We start from the raw sequence: 21,767 nt of genomic DNA on the forward strand, positions 1-21,767 counted from the left end.
CAGACAATAGCAAAATCGCAGCTGTAAATGACCGTGCTGTCACAGCCTGAGCAACACAGAGAGCCAAAGATCCTTCCATCACAAGAACTTTCCAAAAATGAACTACTAACAAGAGTTTGTTTGAAATTAAACTTCATAAGTGTTATTATAAAGTTAATCACCTTCTTCAGTTTTATAATTACATTCCCGGGAACGTACAGTTTAGTGTTATACATGTATATCTGAGAATCTTTTATTACTCTTTGTTATTTCTTTAATAATTGTTCTCAAGTTTTAGTTTGCTAATTTCTAAGATTTTGTTTGTTAACCAAGACTCTCTTCTTTTCAAAAAAAAAAGTAAAGGGGGGCGGGGAATGTTGTGGTGTGTTTCTGTTATATATTGTTTTCAACAATTGGTTTTGTACCCCCCTCCCCTGAGGCATTGGTTTAGCCCGTTTCAATCCTCCTTCAGTACTACGTCTTGTTCCAGAGATTTTCCTGTCAATTTTGTATTCCTTGATACCTTATTGGTTTATTAAACTGTTCCCTTCCCAAGTAACTCCCTATTGGTTTAAACATTGCAATCCCCCCTTGTGTTCCTCCCCACTCTCTTAGCTATTGGCTCTCCACCCCAAGCTCCACCCCAGTCCTGTCCCTTAAAACCCCACTGCCTTGCCTTTGTGGGAGATTGCTCTTCTTATATTTAGTTTTTCGTTTTGCAGTTACGAACGCTTTTAGTTTCGCCCTTTTAGCATAAGAAACAATCCTCGGATAAGCAAGCAAGGCCCATCTCGTCATTCTGTGTTGATCCATTGGCAACTGCTGAGGAGGGTCCGGGGTCCTGGGAGAGTGTCGCCCCCCGTCAAGTGCATCACCAGGTGCTGTGACAGGGTAGTTGAGAATGAGAAAAGCTTGTTGCTGGGGTGCGCAGCATAACAACACCAGACCTCCAATCAAGTTGCAAGAAAGTAGCCTCCATGAATAAATGGCAAAGAAGAGTTGACTGATAGACTTTAGGAGGGGCCAGGGTTGCCTGATGCAACCCCCAGGGGTATAAAAAGTGAAGCAGCCATTTTGTAGACAAGGACGTGGCACATGGCCAGTCACAAACTCCCAGTGGCACTGTCCTTTTTCCTTATTCAGTCCTTTGTTGTATTTTGTTGACATTTAATAAACCCTTGAAGTTTTAGGGTGCTGGTTTAGGGCAAATTTGTTAAAGAATCTGCAAAGGAGGGCCCCTCCAGAAAGCGAAACCCACACGGCCCCTCCCCCCAACCGGTTCGGGAAAAAATTCCTCGGAGAGAGGTGGAAAGAACCTGTTTATTTGACTGGCCCCGCACCCCCCAGCACACAAAATGAACAATACCCGATGACACCGCTTTGAGAAAGATGGCAAAATCAGAAAGTCTCGGGGGGGTGGTTGCTCTGTTCTCAGTCCCTCCGGCGCTGGGCCAGCCGCTGCAGCCGAACCTTCGGTGTTCCCGGGTCCCAGTCCGGAGCAGGTTCGAGATGGTCACAGGAACAGGAGGGGAGAAACAGTCCAGGAAGCAATGTGGACTGTTTAGCTAGAACTAGCTAATAAGCAGAGGCAGAAAGCAGAGCAGAAGCAAGAGCAGAAAAAGAGAGCAAGCAAAAGCAGCAAGCTGAAGCTGGAAGTGAAAAAACAGTCTTATGTACCACTTTCCTCTGTGTTCTTGATAAGAGAAACCCAAACAAAACTTCCACTCTTCAGTGCCGGTCTTAAAGGCACAGAACAGATGAATGGGGATATACAAGCATCATAACGTCACCCCAGGACAAAAAGTAAGGGGTTATTTCTCACAGCAGTAACACATTGGGTTACCCAGAACATGACCACAAACACAGGCAAAGGAATATTAGTATCAAGTCTGACATTAGCTTTCCAGGAAACGTACCAGTGTGAAGTCATTATTGAAATTATAGCCAGTTACTTGGTGGGACAGAAATTACTCAAGCAAGAAGGACATTTTCCTCATGGTGCCATTATTTTTACTGAGCAGAAGAAAAATTATTTCATGATGTTGCATCTGTATTTGAACATCTGCAGAGAAAGATCACAGAAGTTATATGACATTCTTTCAAAATTCCAGGAGTTTTAAGCATTGTTGCAGAGGGTAGAGCACCAGCCCCTAAATTTTGCACTTATTGTTCAGGTTCTATTGGTTAGCCTTCTGATAATCAAATACTTATCTTCACTCTGTTTGAAAGTTTTGGTTTTCCAGTATATGACTGCCAAAGTCCCATTAGCCTTAGCAGTATATGTTAACAGGCTATTTTTTATTATTCAGATTATCTGGACATAACAGAAATTATGCTTTTAGTAGAAAAATGACAGTTCTACTTGGACTAACAAAATTAAGTTTTAAATTAGTCAATCAATCTACACTTGTGTTCTGGTTTTGTCTGGTATAGAGTTGGTTTTCTTCTTAGTAACTGTAACATTGCTATGTTTTGAATTTAGTATGTGAATAATGTTGATAACTCACTACTGTTTTAGTTATTGCTCTGCTGTTTTAGTTAGTGCTTACCCTGAGCCAAGGGGTAAGCCATTCACCCAGAATGGCCAAAGGGATATCCCAGACAATAGAATGTTATGCTCAGTATATAAACTGGGGGGAGTTGGCTAGTATGGGTTGATTTCTGCTTGGGGACTGACTGGGTAGCAGTCAACAGGTGGTGAGCAGTAGTATGGTGCATCACTTGGGGTAGGTTTTGGTTTTAGTTTTACTCCTCCCTTATTGTAATCTCTCTTTTCATTACAATTAGTACTAGTAACAGTAGGAGTATATTTTACTTTATTTCAAGCATTAAATGCTTACACAAGTTCTACTTTTTTTCTAATTTTCGTCCTCCATCCTTCTGGGGCAGAAAGGAGAGAATTGTTGACCTGTTGCATAGTACTTAGTTACTGGCTGGGTGTCTTGGGGTGTTTTTTGATGATAGTCTATTCCATGATCCTCTGCTTTATGCCCAGAAATGCTTGCTATACCTTTAAGGTGTGGCCAGAGTAGAGGGGGGCCTTGGGCTCTTTGGCGGGCTTTCTCAAAGCCTCACTCCCTTGGTATCCAGGTGGCATGTGGTCTGCTTTTGCTTGGTTTTTTTTAGCCCAGATAAGAAAATTTTTCCCTTCCCTGGCCTGGAAGAAGCTGCAGCAGCAATCCTTCAGCGACCTTTTAATGTGAATTGGACAGTTTGTTAGTCCAAGACAGAGAATTGTGGGCTGCAGGACAGGGGTTGCTTAGGATCAGCAGGAGAGGGGCCACTCTGTTTCAGCCTCAAACCTTGGGAAAGCTGAGCCAGGGAGAAAAAGCACAGCAAGCACACCAAGCTGAGCTCCCGCCCAGCTGCTTCATCTACTGTGGAGAGGAGGTCAATGCCAGAGAGTAACCAGATTTTCATCTGTTGCCCCAATTGCTGCATGAAGCTCCTGTTTGTTTCTTTTTTCGCTCCTCCCTGAGAGAGACCCCAACACCACCTTGTACCACATGTTGTGAGTGGGTATTTTCCCTAGCATTTTGGGGTTTTGTTCCAGTGTGTGTGGGGGTAAAGGTCTGACAGTTGAATACCTAGCATTTATTTACTTTTTTTTCCTCATCTTGTAGGTGTTAATAGTCTGTTGGGGACTTCTTCCCTTCACTTTCATCCATTAGTATTCATTTCCTATTGGTGGAAAGGGATTTTTGGAACCCTTTTAGAGGATATGACTCATTCCAGAGTGTCTTCTGCTAAATTTATCCCTAAACTGAGATACTGGGGTTAAACCATGAAAGCCAGTTTTGAATAGAGTTCAATGTTTTGGGAGAGGAATAATACATTACATTTCATGCATAGTGATTTAAATGGCACAATTTAAGAGCCAAGCGAAACCAAGAGGGAACATGCTCTTCTATAACACTTCATATTTTTCCATCAGCACAAACAGTACTGGTTTTTATTGGTATTTCCAATATGGCTGGATGGGACATGCCTTGGCTTGTCTGGCCCCTGCATCTGAACCAAATAGTGGCAACTGTGGTGTTCTATCCCAGTTTCCTGCTGGGCTAATTTGCCCCCGAGCAGGCAGCACGGGCCAGATAGCTCAATCCTCTTTCGGGGACAGAGTGTCCAAGTACCCAGGCGGTTCTTAGCCGCAGGCAATCTTAGCAAGCTTAAGGGATATCAACTCTTTAGTGGTTTATCAGCTCTCTTATGATTTCAGCTCTTTGCTTGCTAAGGTGCCGATGCAGGCCTGACCAAGAAGACAGTCGAGAGGAGAAGGCAGCTGGAGTTCCACAGCGATGTCTTTATTGGGGGTCTGTGAAGGGTTCCAGCGATGGCTTTTCTAACCAGAATGGGCTAAAACAGCCCTTTATACAGGGTATAAGGGGATCCAAACTTGCCCAATAGCAGGGGTTAAGGGAAAGTGACCTATGGGGGTTCAGAGAGATAAGCAGGGGTCCAAAAGGCAGAAGACAGGGGCTTCTTTGCCATTTCACCATGACTTGGCATTTCCTATCTTTAAGCCTCGGCTCTCCATGGGGCCCTAGCAAGCTCGGAGCCTGCTGCAGTGTTTCACCTCAGAGACACTTTTGGCTAGCTGTAGGTTGCAGCTGGGTGCGTGGAGACAAGTCCAGTCATGCTGGGGCGAGCTTCCTCCTGTGGAGGGTCCACTCCTCAGGTTTTCCTCTGACAGAGAAGCTTTAAGGCAATGGTGAAGGAAAGGAATCGGTTCTGATGGAGGGTTTCAATCCAGAGCTTTTATTCTGGCCCACAGGCCTCTGAATCTAGCAACTGCTTCAACAGAACTTCCCGACCACGTGGCTGCACACTCTTTTCCTGGGGGAGAGGGGGAGGGAAGGGATAGGAAGCCCACCAGCCAGGTACAGGAGAGGAGGTCTCAAGGGACAAAGGACACTTGGATGGCGCAATGCCCCCGCAGGGGTAGAGGGCATCTTTTGAATCTGCCAACCACTTGACACCTTTCTGGAATTCCAGGATTGACAGACAGTGCTCAGCAGGCATCTGAGTGGGGAAAGGAAGGATGATTGACGTACCTGGGAGGGAATTTTCCTGGGAGGGAATCTTCAGGGGAGGGACCCAGGGCCCTGAGGTAAACCATGAAATCACACCGCAACAGGTTTTGGTAAGGAGTTTAGTGGTAAGATCCAGTCCTAAAGACCAAAGAAACTAAAGTACTGTCTTCCAAGGGAAGTGAAGTAGTACCTCAGCTGTGCAGTGCAGCACACAGACCCTCTGACATTGGTGTGATACACTGATGTTGATCACAAGCTCTGAGTCTGATACCTATGCAAAAGCAGCACTGCTCTTAATAACTTCTACAAAATATTTTTTTCCTGAGAAGGACTATGAGCATGCAGAATTGAGGGGAAAATAGGTATATCGGGTTTAATATTTTCAGATTGAATTCCAGACTCAGTATAATAATAAATACTAACATAACAGAATCATGTCGTGATTGAGAGTCAAAGGAACCTCTGGAGGATATCTGGTCCAAATTCCTACATCAAGCAGAAGTGCCTAGCACCAATTGCCCAGGATCACATCCAGAAAACGTTTGAGTATCTGCAAGGGTGGAGAGTCCAGCATCTCTCTGGGTAATCTGTGAGAGTTTTGGTCATCTTTCCAGTAAAACAGTGCTTCCTGATGTTCAGAGGGAGCCTCCTGTGTTTCTCTTTCTGCCACTGCCTCTGGTCCTGTCAGTAGGTAGCTCTGAAAAGAGCCTGGCTCTGTTGTCTTTGCAGTCACCCTTCAGATACTTCTACACATTGATGAGATCCTTCCTAAGCCTTTCTTCTCCAGACTTCATAGTCCCAGCTCTCTCAACCATTCATCATAGGAAGAATGCTTTTGTCCCTTAATTATCTTAGAGGCCCTTTGCTGGACTCTTGAGTACCTCCACAATTCCCCTGTAGCCAGTAGCCCAGAACTAGGTCAAGCATTTCACGTGTGGTATCACCAGTGTTGAATAAAGGAGAAGGAGCACCTGTAAGCCTGCTGACAACACTTTGCTTAATGCAAACCAGGATACTGGTAGCCTTCTTTGCCATGAGGTGCACATCATTGTCTTATGTCCAACTTGGTGTCCATCAGGATTCCCAGATCTTTTTCTGACAAAATGCTTTCCAGCTGGGTGACCCCCAGCATATAGTGATGTGTTGAATTGTTCCTCACAATTCCACACATCCTTCCTCACAATGTTCTTCCAAAGGTGCAGGACTTCGAACTTCTCTTTTCTGAACTTCCCAAGGTTTCTGTCTGCCCATTTCTTCAGCCTGTCAAGCTTGTGCTGGATGATAGCATGCCCATCTGGCCCAATAGCCATTCCTCCCAATTTCGTGCCATCAGTAAAATCTGATGTATTATCAAAATGTACTGCCTTTTAAAGTGTTTTGGATACTGGCATGTGTAGATGGTTGCTATATTTCCTATGAGAATAGAAACAGGTGTTGCTGCCAAAAGAATTAGAAAACTTTTTCCTAATGTGTCTTAAACCTGTTATACTTGCCTCTTCTTCACTGAACTGACACTGAGAGCCACAAAAACGTTTCTACATAGCATTCTTCCTGCTTACACTCATATTTGTAGTTCTAGCTCTTCTTCACCTATAATTAGAGAATTTAATTAATAACTTTGAAGGAAGGCTTGAATATATTACTACCCATTTAAGGAATGCAATGCAGCAAAATTTATCATCATTGACTAATAAAAATCCTGTGGATCATCTGTGTGGAAAGGGCTGAGGGACTTGCTATTCACTAATCAGTTAATCTGGATGGAGATTAAGCTACAAGACTCAGATCTGATGCCTCTACCATAATTTGTTCTACGGGAGGAAATACTGTCTGCCTTCTCTCACGATTTCTAGGAAGAAGGACTTTCAGCCTTCAAAAAAAGAAATGTCCATCTATGACAAGGACTAAATTAAATACTGAGGAGCAGACTAGAAAGGATTTAAATGTTAGCATCTAAGTAACAACCCAGCTGTAGATGAGTGTAGATGGTCAATGGCATACAGCTTGAAGAACCTCCCCAAACAAGTGCCATGCTGTTGTGGCTAATCCAAAATGTTATTATAGTCCATATCTATCTGCACCGAAAACTGTTAGTGTCTCTTTAAGACCCTGCAGCTGGAAAACAAAAACAGGGGTAGTAGGGAAGAGGTGCAGCAAATACTTTTAAAGTTGGGTCTCCCAGGCATCTCACTCTGTTGCACAGACATGTTTGCTGAAAGTGGAGGCTCTGCTTCCTAGGGAGTTGCTTCAGGCAAGTGTAAGAATCTGTATCTGGATGGGCTGTTCGGGTCCAATCCAGCTAGCTATGGACCCCAGCCCACATGATCTCTCTCACATGGACAAAGGTAAAGGACAAGAAGCGCTCTTCTCCACATGGGGACAAATGTCCTCAGTTTATTCCCAGGAGAACCACCAGATGAAAAAACCCACATGGAAAAAAGAGGCCAGCCACCTGCCTCTAGGGGGTTTTATGAACTGGGAAAGGGGCCTGGATGAGAGAGACTACAGCCAATGGGATACAAGTGAGGAGGGGCAAGGGGAGGGACTGACCAGGGAGAGACCACCACCAGGGGATACTGGGGAGAGGGAAAAACCATGTGATAAGAGAGGGGAAGAACAAACCATGTGATATAACATAAATTACTCAGTTCAATATAAAGACTACTCAGTGCAAATCTCCAATCACCCAGTGTAAAACAACAACTGAACAAACTAGTTCATGCAATACAACAGGCAAGTTTCTGGGCTTGCAAGTGTAGCGACTCAGAAAAATTGCATGTGATAATTATGAACTGTTTCAAAGGAAGTTTGCAAGCTCCATATGCCGCAAATGCTTAAGCAGGTCCCTGGGGCTGGGCCACCCGACGTGGATGTCAGGTTATTCCCATGCCCCAACCCCCCGCCTGACACACTTGCAGTATGGAGAACAGAACCACCAACATCAGTGGAGTCCAGCAGGCAGCAGGACGAAGCAGCGGGAAGTGGAGCTGAATCCACATGTGCCAAGAATTCCTATCTACCACTAGAACTGCTTCATAGGCTCCTACCTTCACCAGAGAGTTCTTTTTGACTGCTGTCCTTTGTTCCCCCCTTTGTCTTCCAAACTCCCAGGTCGACTGGGGAGCAACATCTTGGGCTAGAGACGTGATTTTTCCCTGTCTTTCAAGCCACGTGGTAGCCTGGAGGGCACCATCTTGAGGGGAGAATCTGACGTAATTTCTCCCTTTGTCTCCTTACATACTGTTGGCAGTGAGGGTCACGATCTTGGAAGGGAGTGGTACCCTGCCATTTTGGGTGTCTGGTTTTTCCCATGGAGTTCATGATGTCAGGAAAATCCACAAGCACCAGAGGTTTATGTCCAAAAAGGAGACAGAGAAGTCCTGTAAATTTATTCAGAAAAGGGAGAGGTCATGAGGCATTCCCCATGGGGTGTCTCAAAATTTTTGGAGGATGCAGCCTCCCTTTTATGCCAATTTCCCCGCCATATTCACCTCCCCCTTTCCCCATTGGCTGAGGTACTTGAGAGATACAGACTTCCCGAAACGCCTAATAACCCCTTTTAATGTATACACACATACTCCCCCCCGACACCCCATTTTTCTTTTTCCTTGTGTCTCTGTTATTTTTCTCTAAATCCAGAGATGTAGCACAGTCTTGAGTGAGTAACAGTCTGTGTCAGTTAGTGGAATTCCTATGGAATTTGTGGTTCCTCCCATTGCTTCTTTAATCTCTCCATATCTGGCCTTATCTACCATCAGGCCCACAGTTTGTAAAGACACCTCCTTCTCATTCCTTTCAACAAGAATTAGCAATTTTGTAGATTTTTTTTACTTTCTTCAGAGGTGGGTTGTTTGTTGTTTTGAGGGGGCTTTGCCTATTGCTGTTTCACTTGTTGGTAAACTGTTACTTTTTTCACTTACATCTATGTAAGTATCTATATATATCTATAGATATATATTATATCTATACCTTATTTATTGGAGGAATAGGAAAGGAATAAGTTGAAACTAAGGAGAGTTAGTTACAAAAGTGTCATCCACATGTGGCAACATTAATTTAGTCAAGTGGGTGTGGTTAAAAAATGAGGGAAATGTCAAAAATTATGTTGCATTTCTGTGCTGAAGTATTTAGGATCTTAATGGCTAAAATATCTAGACTGGCAATAAATTCATCCTTAACTTGAAGTTTTCCTTAATTATTATTAAAATCAGTGGACTTCATAAGCATGTTTTAACTGGGCTAGAAAAGATAATGAGTTGAAGTCCTTTGTAAAACCAACATCCTACACATATATTGTACAGATGTTTTGTTTGAGGACATAAAAAAACTACAGGGAGGGATTATTTTTCTGTACTTCAAGCCTACAGTGGTGGTGATCAGACAGAGCATTCCTTTCTGAGTGTAATGAGATTTCCATTCCATCAGTGCAACTGAACCAAATAAAAGTTCATTTGTCAACTAGTCTAGTTGTGACAAAGTGGTTTTGTGTGAAAGAAAAATCCAAGTGAATAGGGTCGCTGCAGCCTCCTCTCCCCTCTCTGTAACTATATTCATTCCTTGCAACTCACAGGCTATTGTAGAAAGAAGGAAATAACTTTTTGTGGCCATGTCATATTAAAATATTAACAACTCTAGCAACATATACCATACTTGAGGGAGTTAATAATTCATTTCCCCTGTACTGGGCCTATCTTCCATCTGCCTTCACTATTGCCCTGGTTTGGGACAAATTTGGGAGGAAAATTTTAAAGTGGTCTTTTCTAGAACCCAAATTCAAGCAGCCCCTCTCCCAACTGGTTTGGGAAAGATTTCTTTGGAGAAAAGTGGAAAAAACTGCCAAGTATTCACAAGCAGAAAAAAATAATAATACTAAACAATAAAACCTCTCGCTGTTCTGAAGAGATGGCAAATTCAGAAAGTCCTTGTCATAAGGGTGTAGCTCGGCTCACTCAGTCTCTTATCAGTCCCTCCTGAGCTGGAAAATGCTGCATCCTGGGCCCCAGTGGGCCACAGGCACAAACTCCTGGTGGTTTTTTGGGTTTTCAATCCAGAGCAGGGCCAATCAGTTCCAAGAAAAAGAAAAGCCATTGTCTGGGGAACTTCTCTGCCTCAGCTAGTTAAAAACTAAGTAAAAGCAAAGGAGAGCTTTCTCCCGCTCCCTGTCCATGCTGAGGACAACACACACTGAGAGAGAGCAAGGAATGCGCGGGAGCAAGTGAAGTTTCTGAAAACAAAACTCCGTGCTTCTTCTCTCCCCAGCTTCACTCTCGGAACCAGTCTTAAAGGTGCAGAAATTAAAATCCAGCATAAACAGAACAGACAATTGGGGATACAAGCACCATAAAGTCCCCCTAGGACAACTACCTTCTGCACTGTCCGTTTGAAGCCAACTGCAATTTCAGTCATGGAAACTTACAGATTTTCAAGCATTGAGTCTTTAACCTGAAGGACTTGGTGAATTTGCAAATAAGGGGAAATGTTCAAAGACTCAGAATGGAAGCCGGCTTACAGAAACGGTACTGAAGACACATGATATATGATACATATAGAGTAAGTTTAAAACCTCTTGCCTATCTCCCAGAGGCAGAGAGACTATAAGGCAGACAGAAAATCTTCACTGAAAAGACTACTGTTCTCTGAGAAACGAAAAAAACCCCCAAAATTGCCTTTAACAGCATCAGTAGCAGATACTTTGAATTATTTCTGGAAAGACTTGGAGCCATCATGGCTGACACACTTTATGGGGGAGATTTAATGAATCACAATGGTCTTCCTTATCTCTGCTTTCTTAAACATTTTTCCCAAGTATGATTGGAAAAAGGTATCTGCAGACTGGAATGAAGAAAAGAACATGTTGCACGTATTCCAGGTCTCCTACACTACAGAATGCATCCCTCTTGTCCAAAATTCTCTTGAATGTCTGACTCAGCAAATCCAAATGATCTCTGGGGGAGACGAGCTTTGCAGGGATCACAGAATCACAGAATGGATAAGGTTGTAAGAGACCACAGTGGGACACCTAGCTGAATCTCCCTGCTCCCACAGGGTTCCCTACAGCATATTAATCAGGAATATGTCCTGATGACTTTTGAATATCCCCAGGGAAGGAGTCTCCACAACCTCTCTGGACAACCTATTCCAGTGATCAAAAGAAGTTACTTTCCATGTTCAGGTGAAACTTCCTCTGTTCCAATTTCTGCCCATTGCTTCTCATCCTGTTGCTCATCACCAAGAAGAGCCTTGGTCCTATATCTTATGTCCCTTCAAATACTTCAGACATTGATAAAATCCCTTTTCAGTCTGCTCTCCTCCAGGCCAAACAGTCTCAGCTCCCTCAGGCTCTCCTCATGAATGAGGTGCTCCATACCCTCCTCATCTTCATTGCCTTCCTCTGGACTTGCTCCAGGAACTCCATGTCTTATACTGAGGAGCTCAGGACAGGTCACAGCACTCCAGATGCAGACTCACCAGGGCTGAGTACAGCCGCAGGATCACTTCTTATGACCTCCTGGCCACATTCCTTATGCACCCTGAAGATATCAGTGGCTTTCTGCCACAAGGACACACTGTGGCAGCCTATTGAACACCATGACCCGCTTCTCCAGAGCTGCTCCAGAGCAAGTCAGCACCCAGCCGGTACTGGTGCATGCAGTTCTTTTTCCCTAGGCGTAGGACCCTGCTCTGCCTTAGATGAACTTCAGAAGGTTCTTCTCTGAACAAGTCTCCAACCTGTCAAGATTCTTCTGAATGGCAGCACAACATTCTGCACTATTGGCCACTTCTGGATCCAATAGTTACGCCTGGGGGACACCATAGGCCTCCAGCTAGACCCCATACCACTGATCAGAACCTTCTGAGACCTGCCATACAGCCTGTCTTCAATCCACCTCACCATCTGCTCATCCAGCTCACACTTCCTGGTCTTGCCTATCAGAATGTCATGGCAGACAAGTGTCAAAAGCCTGGCTGAAGCCCAAGAAGTCCACATTCACTGTTCTCCCTTCATTTATCCAGCCAGTTATCCCATTGTAGAAGCAATCATCTGCAATTTGGCTTCTTCCATAGCTATGACATGACAGTAAACCATTGAAGTTCATAAAATATAAATCTGTTAAGTGTTAAAAAACCCTAACTAATTAGCGAATGATCTGGTATGAAAAGATAGAAAGTCCAACAGTCCATTAGTGAACCACAATAAACTGTCGCTTAAGATTGTCGTGAATAGTACATCACAAAGCAGAAGATTAATTATTATGTAAGAGTTGAACACATGCATCATACCAGTCTAAACAAAGAAGAACCAAACATTTATGGCACTAGCCTACACACACTAACATAGTTTGTTTTCCTGACATAAAGATGTCCCTGCATTAATAAGAAGGCTAGAATTTAAGCTTCTATCAGACAAGCCAAGTGCACTGGAAATCCTTCATGCATTTATTCATCACACATTGCACCCAGTTGTATAGCAGAAAGTGTTTTACGTATGAAGAACTGAAGCAGAGATATTTAAGTCAAGATCACATAGCTTTTTAGCCACCTACTATGCGTGCAACATAACTGAGTCTATGCCTAAATGATTTTAACTGGGTCATTCATGATGCTTGCTCTGGAAACAGTATTTTTTCCTTAGCATACAGTGTTGAAATCATTTCAGTCTTACATTTAGTCATGGCAATCTGCCCATTTGAGAATTGTCATTTATGAAAAACCCTCTCGCAAGGGTTAACTGTGGCCCATTACTTGTTCCCAGCTTTTTCTTAGAAAGGAGAGTAATACATTTTTCCACAGCTCTTTACCACCCTCTGTTTTCGTTTTCTAATCAAAATGTCATTCTTTTTTAATTGCTATGACGTTGAAAAAACCAGACTATATGCAAAGGCTTTTTCAAATACAGCATAAAAATAAGGATCAGCAATGCAGTGTGTAACCAAAAAGCAAGAAAAACAAGAGAAGGTTATAAGTTTCCATACCATACCAAAAAAGGGTTACGAGGAAGAAACCAAAAACATGGACACCAAGGGACACAAAAGTGATGTCAGTATTTTAGGAGGTATCGGTGTGAAAGTGTTAGAGTATTTATTCTATGGTTATCTGATTGATCACATCCTATACTGGATGAGAAAAAGAAAACAAATGAGGCAAACACAAATATAAACCCTGATTGATTAGCATTAACAAAGACAGTAACCAGAAAAAAAAGAACTGAAAATATCTGTTTGCATTAATTGTTGGTTGGGCTATCAAGAAACAGCAGGCTACCTTGGTTTTGGCTGTGATAGAAATTTTTTTCTTCATAGTAGCTCATATGGTGCTATGTTCTGGATTTATGATCAAAACAGTGCTGATAACACAGCGATGTTTTTATTATTGCTGAGCAGCATTTATATAGCATCAAGGCATTAGTCCCCCATACTGCCCCACTAGCAAATATGCTGGAAGCACACAAGAAATTGGTAGGGAAACAGCTGGGACAGTTGACCCCAACTGACCAGAGGGATATCTGTATCATACAGGATCGCATTCATCTCAGGGAAAAGAAGGAGGAAGAAAAGGGCATTTAGTTATGCAGTCTGTGTTCCCAAGTAAGTGTTATGCATGATGGAGCCCTGCTTTCCTGGAAATGGTTAAACACCTATGCTCATGAGAAGTAGTGAATGAATTCCGTATTTTGCTTTGCCTATTAAGCTGTCCTTATCTCAACCCATGATTTTTTTCACTTTTACCCTTCCAATTCTCTCCCCCATCCCACCAGGTGTGACTGAGTGAGCGAGCAGCAGCTTACCAAGGTCAACTCACAACATAGGCAAAATGGGACTTTGCAAATAGTAAAGATGCAAACCTTAGCATGTTGCAAGCAGTGGGTGGAAATATGACAACTGATGAGGCAATGTGCAGGGCAAGAGAGAGCAGGGAGGAACAAAGAGGGAGTAGGTAGAAAGGTCTATAAACAGTCAGTCAAAACATACTCATCACTGCAAGTCTATTCTACCTTCTCATTGCCACTGCCTCTCCTTGAGCCTACTCTTGAGCATTTGCATCTCCATGGACAAAAGATTCATTGCTCCCTTAATGTCAATGCCACTCGAAAAAAAAAACCATCAAAAACCCAGCACTTCTGACCATGACAAGCTACTTTATAGAAGAAACTCCCAGTCTCATTTGGCAGCATAGACTCAATCACTAAAAAAAAGCTGTATGGTACATGCCAGGGTAACAAATAAATCACACATGGAATAAGGAGGAAAATACCTCAGAAAATAGCCAGGAGGTAGAAGCAGGGGTAGTACTCCTACGACTGAAATTCAGGTATCCTCTTGGCTGCTTGGCATGAGAGCATAGGCCTCCAGCTAGACCCCATACCACTGATCAGAACCCTCTGAGACCTGCCATACAGCCTGTCCTCAATCCACCTCACCATCTGCTCATCCAGCTCACACTTCCTGGTCTTGCCTATCTTACCACGTCTGACACCATGACAACACAGGTTGTACAATGTTTTCTAGCCAGAAGGGGAAAAAATGTGATCCATGGATAACTTTTTCTTTATTTCACACCAATTGCTGTGCTCGCACATCCTCATATGATATTCATTCCGTACATAATGATTTTCACTGCCCACATTAACAAAGTAATTCAGACTGTTTTGCTCATCCTCCCAGGCCAAGAGTTAAACAAAGAGTAAGCATGAACAGAGCTACTGAGATATGTTGGAGCAAGTGTAATCAAAAGATTCCTACTGGAACAGAATTCAATTCCATACAACTTCAGGAGGGTTGTGCATACTTGACCAGACAAATACCAATCAGGCACCCCTCCAGAAGGCTCTCCTGTTTCATGGAGGTATTACAGCTTGCTCAGAGATCCCTTAACTTGGATTGCATTGCTCAATACTGAATACACACAACAGCAGCTCCAGAGGTGAATTCTACCTTTAGTTTTTTGAGAAGACTGAAGTATTTAATTCAGTGTGCTTTTGGAATGTTTTGAACTGTGGCTAAGACAAATTTCTGTTTTGCTCCTCCTAAGAGTAAGATATACCAATGCTCCCCAGCATTGTGTCTTTCATAGCATATAACTATTCGCAAAAAATGGCTGTCTGGACGAGGAGGAATTTTGAACATTTCCATAAATATTGAAATAATGTCCATCTGATGGCTGCATCTAACAGTGTCTCACATCAGAATAATCCAGCAATTCACGAAAGATTTCAGACTTCATGAAAGAGGCCTCAGGCTGGAAAATTACCAAGATTCCAAAACACTCAGGCAATTGCTGGAATAAAATACTGAAGTGAAACCTCCTCATGGAGCAAGATGAAGTGGACAATTCTCTTATGTACAATATCTGTGAGGAAAAAAAATAAAACACAAATTCACCTCAAAGCAGGAAAAATATTTTAAAATTACATCTTTTAAGGATGTTACCATAAAAACAATGCTTCTACCACTTCTGACAGAGGGGTAACTAGAAAACTTAAATCCTTGAGGGTCTGTGAAGCATTAAAAGTTTACGAAAGATGATACCAAAAAGTAAATATATAGTGTGTAGGTTTATAATGCTACACCAATTATTTAAATCTTCCTTGGGAAATTCTTAGTATCTGCACTAAACCATAACAAACAGATGTTCTCAGGAAAAGCACAGTTATAAAAATAGGATATAAACCCCTGCATAGACTTCTGCTAGAAAGGAAGTATTGTTTTCTATGGCTAGAACCACTAGGTGTATAAAAAGCATTTTAGTATTAGAATCAGTGTAAGAAAACAAAGGGAAAAAAACACAACCAAAAAAACATGCCAGTAAATTCCAGTTTCTCTGCTAGAAGCTAGAGGCTTTAGGATTTTCAAAAAATAATATCTCAAAATAATAATAAACATTAATAACAACTTTAAAACAAAGACAAGAAGACAACACACATGATTAGTGAGTCTGAGTATTCAGCTTGAGACTTTTAAAACAGCCTGACTTATTTTTTCTTTCCCAAATGCCTAGGACCTGAATCTAACTGCCTAAAAATATAAATATTGGAAGTCCTCAGGTACAGTAAAAATACTGACTTTCAGACAGACAAAAATGAAGAGTGATATTCTGCTGAAACTAAGTATGGCAAACGACCCTACTACTTCAGCTTCAGTAGTGAAGTACTGGAGTTCACAAGCAGAGCTGTTGAACTTACTGCACAATGCTTTTGTAGGATTGACTTGCTGTCCAGCAAGCAGCTGCTGCAGCTTCTTGATGTCTATGCATGCTTCAGCCATACTTTCGAGATCTCTACCTTGACCAGAACTTTGACATCCGTCCTCTGATGCTAAAAGAGTAAGAACACAACACTTAGTCCAAACATGAAAAGTAGTTTCAACACCCATAAGGACGTACCATCCAGCTGAAGTGCTGGAACTCAACTGGCTCGTTTTTCAGAGCAGTGCAAGGAAAAGAAATCCCAGTTTTCCTATCAAACTGTCAAGAATAATGGAAGAGATTCCCCACCACCACCCCAAACATGAAACAGACACTCCACTGGCCACTCCATTTTTTAAGATTTCATTTGAAGACTTCAAAGTACTTGATGCTATTTTCTAAAGAATAAAGGTTAAAAAGTACTGTTATAAGCAACACAGAAGTAATGAGATCAGACAGACACAAGAGGTTAACAGGGAAACTTACCCCAGGGAGGATTTCCCAGGTCTTTAAAATGTGTTGTTACAGATACTAAGTCTGTTTCTATTTTCAAGTTCATTTCACCACTCAAGTTTGCTTCAATCACCTGCAATCAAACTCAGTTTTAGGCAACCCACTTTCCCACTGCAGAATTACAGAAAAATACAGTTTGGTTTTGTTCAAATACAAGCTTCCAGGAGTACTTCAGTACAAGTCAACCATACTTTCTGAAAATGGTTGAACATTTGAATGTTCAGCTATAAAATGCATTCCCCATCATTCCCATGTGAATTACTCTAGACCAAACTTTCAGAAGTTATGAAAAGAAAGAAATTTAATTGTTCTCCAGTACTTTTAGAACAAGTATTAGCTTTGGGAAGTTCGTGTGCTGAGGAAAAGACTTCAGAAATAGGAGACTGAAGCTGAAGAAATGCAAAGATTTCAGAATTTTCATTCAGTTATTCAACAAACAGAAAGGCACCTACACAGTCTATGTGACACACACAGAAAAGGGGATGCACCAGGAGCTTTCAGTGCTGCTTTCAAGAATTCAAAATAGACAACAACTGGATCAGATCAGTAACTCCAAGAAGGACTTTGAACTGACAGAAATCCTGGAAAAGTGCTAAAAGCTTTCAAATTCCATCCTGTAAACTGGAAGAAGGAATTTGAAGGAGACTATATATGGCGTTACACAAATCCCAAGCAGATCAGAGGATTCCTAAAGCACAACTAAGCACTTTGTTTCTGTGATTAGATGAATTTTCAGTAATTAAAAAAAAAAAAAAAAAAGACTTGTACTGCAACCAGAATCTTGTATAGAATGGCTCCAAACAATGGACAATGGACAAGTACTATCAGAAATTGCTTCTAAGCCCATTTTGCAGCACTGATCTTGACCAGTTTTATTACCAGGATGCATCTTGCAAAAATAATTAATTGTGACACTTGATGATTTTGTTTTCTAACAACATGAAAGCAAGGCACTTAGTATAAGTTCAATCCCATCATACAACTATCCTGTGTGAGAAAAGATCCTCAGCTCTAAACAAAAGCACTGTGCTCAATTTTGCATAAGCATATTCATCAAGGACATGGGAGAAGGAAAGGAAATAAAAACAAAGCCCCCAAAAAATCTCACAAAAGAAAAGAGTTTGATGTGTATTTGCAGGATGGCTGCCATCTGCGAAACTGCCAGTAACCCAGGGTAATCTCTCAACTCTTCCAAGTCTTGAAAAATTGAGACGGTTCCAATTTCAGGATTCTCAGTTAACAGAAAATTTCCTATTTATCAAAACTGGTATGAACAGTATCAAACCCAAACTACTTCAAAGCTCTACATTTACTTACTAACTTTCATGTCAGTCAGTTATGATGACTGTAACAAACAACTAAATAAAAAACCAAAGCCCTTTTCTGTCCGACTGCAGAGGGCTTCTTTCAGTTAAAAGGCCCACCGGCACTCTAGAAATCCAGAGTAGACTGCAAATCCAACATGTCAGTCTAAAGCACAGGGGGCTGTTAGCAGCATTTCCTTTAAATCCTGTCAGGTTCACCTGAAGTTCATTCAGACACCTAACACAACATCACTTTCTGAGAAACCCAGGAAAAGTTCTTCAGTGTAAATCCTAAAATAAATCCCATCATTCTATTCAGGCTTTACACAGGCTTCGGGTGCCTTGATTTCAATGTCTAAGTCATCTCAAAATAAGATAATGTGGCAGCACCAGTTTAGGCAACCTGTTATGTCCCTCATGAAATAACATCTGTAGCATACATGCTTTAAGTTCCTTAACTTACAATGAAATTGCTGAGATTCTTCATTCTTTCCACAACACTCTTCATTGTTTTCAGCACTGGTAGGTAAATACTGACCTAGGAATACATAAGAACTGCATTTGCACAAGTACTTCAGATGTGATTGGGACACATTTATTTCTACTTTTAATTCTATCATAGTTTGGACAGCATTATCTATGGCTTTCAGGGTGCACAATATCTATCTGAAATCAGCAAATGTCTCAGGAACAGAGGAACTCTTTCCCATTATACCAACAGGCCATCATTCTAGCAATTGTTCCAGACTTAACATTCCAAGTCTATGTTCAAAATAGAGGCACGTTTCTCCAGATCAGACTCTCACATGAACATTTGTGCTACTAAATAGTCAATTAATATAGTCAAAAAGAAAATAACAGCATTCCTATGATATACTGCAGTAATTGCTGGAACTGCAGTAGTGTAAATCTGAAATAAAATAAAAAATACTGGAAGTTTCCTCGTGTTCATCTTCAGAATCTAATTACTCTTAGCTACAGAGGTAAAAGACATTCATAACCTCAAATAGGAGCACATTTGTACGAGGACCTTTCTTTACAACTCTGCTAAAAGTCAAAATCAGGAGGCAACACATATATCTTTAACTCTGCCAGATAGGCCATAGATTTCAGAAATAAAAGATTATTTGGGTCATTTGGCACCTGAACAGCTGAAACAGTCTAAACTTGTGTGGTTTAGAGATGCTCCAGACTAAAGCCATGCAAGTCCTTTTCTCCTCCCCTCCTCTGCCATGAACATCACAGAAACAATTGGCAACCACCTGCTCTGTTTCCATAGATTCTGGGCTCTCTTGTCAGGATAGAAGCCATGTTCCATACCCCTCCAAAACTGCAGCCTCCAGTCTTTCCTCTTTCCTTTCCACTCCTTTCCAAACCCCACCATAGTATACTCTATAGCAATACCACTCCACTTGCAAACTCCCCTTTCAGAAGGGAATATAAAAGCAGAAGCTTACATCAAAGTCTGGCATGCTGGGCTCTCTGAAGTCATTCCACATTCTTCTGGGAATAACTCCCACAGGAATGTCATGTGTCACAATCCTACTGCAGCTTGATAAGGATGGCTTGAAGGAAAAAGAGGATGCTTTTGCAGTTAAACACAAGATTGGAATTCTAAATTTAAATTTTTCAGACCCGCTCTGGGAAATGCTATAACTACATGCCCAACATTCAGTTCCAGTTTTCCCTCAGTTCTTATCGATATGCTTTCAAGTTGGCTTCCCTTTCAAATGAGGAAGAGTTTGTGATGTATCAGTCATTAGTGTATCTATAAGCTATCCTTAGAGCTGAACAGGTGAATCAGCAGAGTTAACAACAACGAAAGAATCAGAAGTTAGCATACAATATCAGGAAAACCAAAGGCAAAACACAGAGCCAAACACTGAAACCCCCTTCACCTAATGGCTTCAATGAAAAGGCAATAATCTGCAGAAGATACAGAGGATGAAGGAATGGAGAAAAGTAGACATTAAAAAAACTTGTTCCAATAACATAGCTTTCTTCTTCTACTTCCTCCTTGCCTTTTGGAAAATACAAAGCTGGTTCTGTATGCTACCAACCATGATGGCAAGAAAGGCTAGTGAAACGGAAAATGGTACATTTCTTTGTTTTTCTAGAATTATACCATATATTACCCTTTGATCTTAGGAAATGCACTAAATTTTACAGAACTTTTTCTTAATAATGAACGTGAAAGCATGGTTGCACTTACTAGCTCCACAGCAACTCTGAGACAGGGACAGTGTTTATTAGTCAACTTGATCTTCACTGCCTTAGCACTCTGGGCAGTTTTTAATGCTCTCCATAGGTTCTCAGGCACAAACTCTAAATAGATTTCATTGTGCTCTGCAGCTACTCCTTCCATCTGAAATTCATCGAAGAAATTCCCCTACAATTTTTGAAAGTCAGGAAATAAAGCAAACAAGAGAGGCAAGTTTTATTTATCGGACCTTAAGATTAGAACTGCATTTGTACACCAGAAACCCCGCTCTGCCTCACATCACCTGAGGAATCACAACCCTGAAAACTCATTGCTTCAGGCTAAGCCATTTAACCTACTCCCCTAACACCTAATCAGTCCATTAGACAGCGAGTTATGCTTTCTTGTTTCCAGTTTTGGGCAGGCCCATGTGGGCCAGCACACACTGAAGCTTTACACTGAAGTGACAATCAAGGAAAAGGGAGTATCCAACCTGAAACACCCGTGCACCCAGACAGACCTTGAGAGACCTGGCACATCGAAGGTGAGGGCTACGAATACCTCGTACATCAAACCCAATTGCATGCTCTGGTTTTCAAAATGTGGTTTCTGAACTTTCCTGGGCTCACCTGGCTCAGCTCACACCACATACTGGCGCCTCCATTTGCTACTTTATCGGAGAGGATGAAATACAGCTTGCAGACAGTAAGACGCAGGATGCAGGTCTTGGCTAACTTGACGATTGTGTTAATTATACCTGCCGGAGGGAGGGAGGAGGATGTTACAGCGGTGATCACTCCATGCACCCCAGTTTCTGTGGGACAGAAAAACCTTCAGCTTTTACAAACGCAGCTCGTGCTGCTTCGCAAACTCCTAAACACCTCGGGGCGAAGGAAAGCGCCTCATGCCACGTCCTCCCAGATAAGCACTGTGGTCCTCACCTCCCTTCCTCTTTTCTTTGTCCGAGAAAGCCGGCCCCAGCCGCTCACAGAGGCACTGCCGCCCTTGAGCCTGCCCCGACATACTCACGGCTGAAGTGGTTGAGGCAGGCAAGATCCACGATCTTAGCCCGAAATCGCATGGCGACGCCAGCCCTCCCAGCCCCTTGCCCGCCGCCACAGAAGGCGGCCCGGGGGGAAGGGAGGGGCCTCACGCCCAACAGCTCCGCGCCGTCCCCGGATGCGCGGCGGATTGGGCAGGGTCTGGCACAGACCGAGCGGGCTAACTTCCGCTGCGGTGCTGGTCGTCTCAATCCGGGCTGAAAAACCTAGCTGGAAAATGCTTTGGCACCCCCGGAACACACGTGAAAATTCGTCTGTATGGGTCGCAGTCCCGCTGTCTCGAGATAATTCTTTTTCAAATCTAAAGGAGCCCTTGCAGCAGACGCCATCAGCCCCTGGCAGGGGCCAAGCTCCGACACTGCCCCAGAGGACGCGGGGTGAGGAAGAAAAGCAACGGTCGTGTTACAAGGTGGAGTGAACAGCTTCGTGAGGGGCCTTTTCACTGCCTCATTGTTACCAGGCCACCCAGAAAGGGCTGGCCAACCGAAAGTGTTTT

The 21,767-nt window shown here is 42.5% G+C and overlaps 1 protein-coding gene across 5 annotated transcripts; it reads right to left on the bottom strand.

Annotated features, from left to right (window-relative positions):
* Positions 1-14,539: 14,539 nt before the first annotated feature.
* Positions 14,540-21,422, bottom strand: HUS1 (HUS1 checkpoint clamp component). 5 transcript variants are annotated; one of them, XM_064705082.1, is made up of 8 exons: positions 21,152-21,422; positions 20,840-21,024; positions 20,223-20,399; positions 19,468-19,575; positions 18,474-18,548; positions 16,680-16,779; positions 16,192-16,323; positions 14,540-15,359 (listed from the first exon to the last, which is right to left on the bottom strand). In XM_064705082.1, the coding sequence occupies exons 1-8, from the start codon at positions 21,231-21,233 to the stop codon at positions 15,277-15,279; spliced, it is 942 nt and encodes a 313-aa protein (XP_064561152.1). In that variant the 5' UTR covers positions 21,234-21,422; the 3' UTR covers positions 14,540-15,276. The 5 variants fall into 5 exon arrangements, with proteins under 5 accessions (XP_064561152.1, XP_064561155.1, XP_064561153.1 ...); XM_064705085.1 differs by having other exon boundaries at positions 20,840-20,967; positions 21,240-21,409; XM_064705083.1 differs by having other exon boundaries at positions 21,240-21,409.
* Positions 21,423-21,767: the final 345 nt, after the last annotated feature.

The sequence above is a fragment of the Zonotrichia leucophrys genome, chromosome 2 (genome assembly GCF_028769735.1).
Source record: "Zonotrichia leucophrys gambelii isolate GWCS_2022_RI chromosome 2, RI_Zleu_2.0, whole genome shotgun sequence".
Taxonomy (NCBI): domain Eukaryota; kingdom Metazoa; phylum Chordata; class Aves; order Passeriformes; family Passerellidae; genus Zonotrichia; species Zonotrichia leucophrys.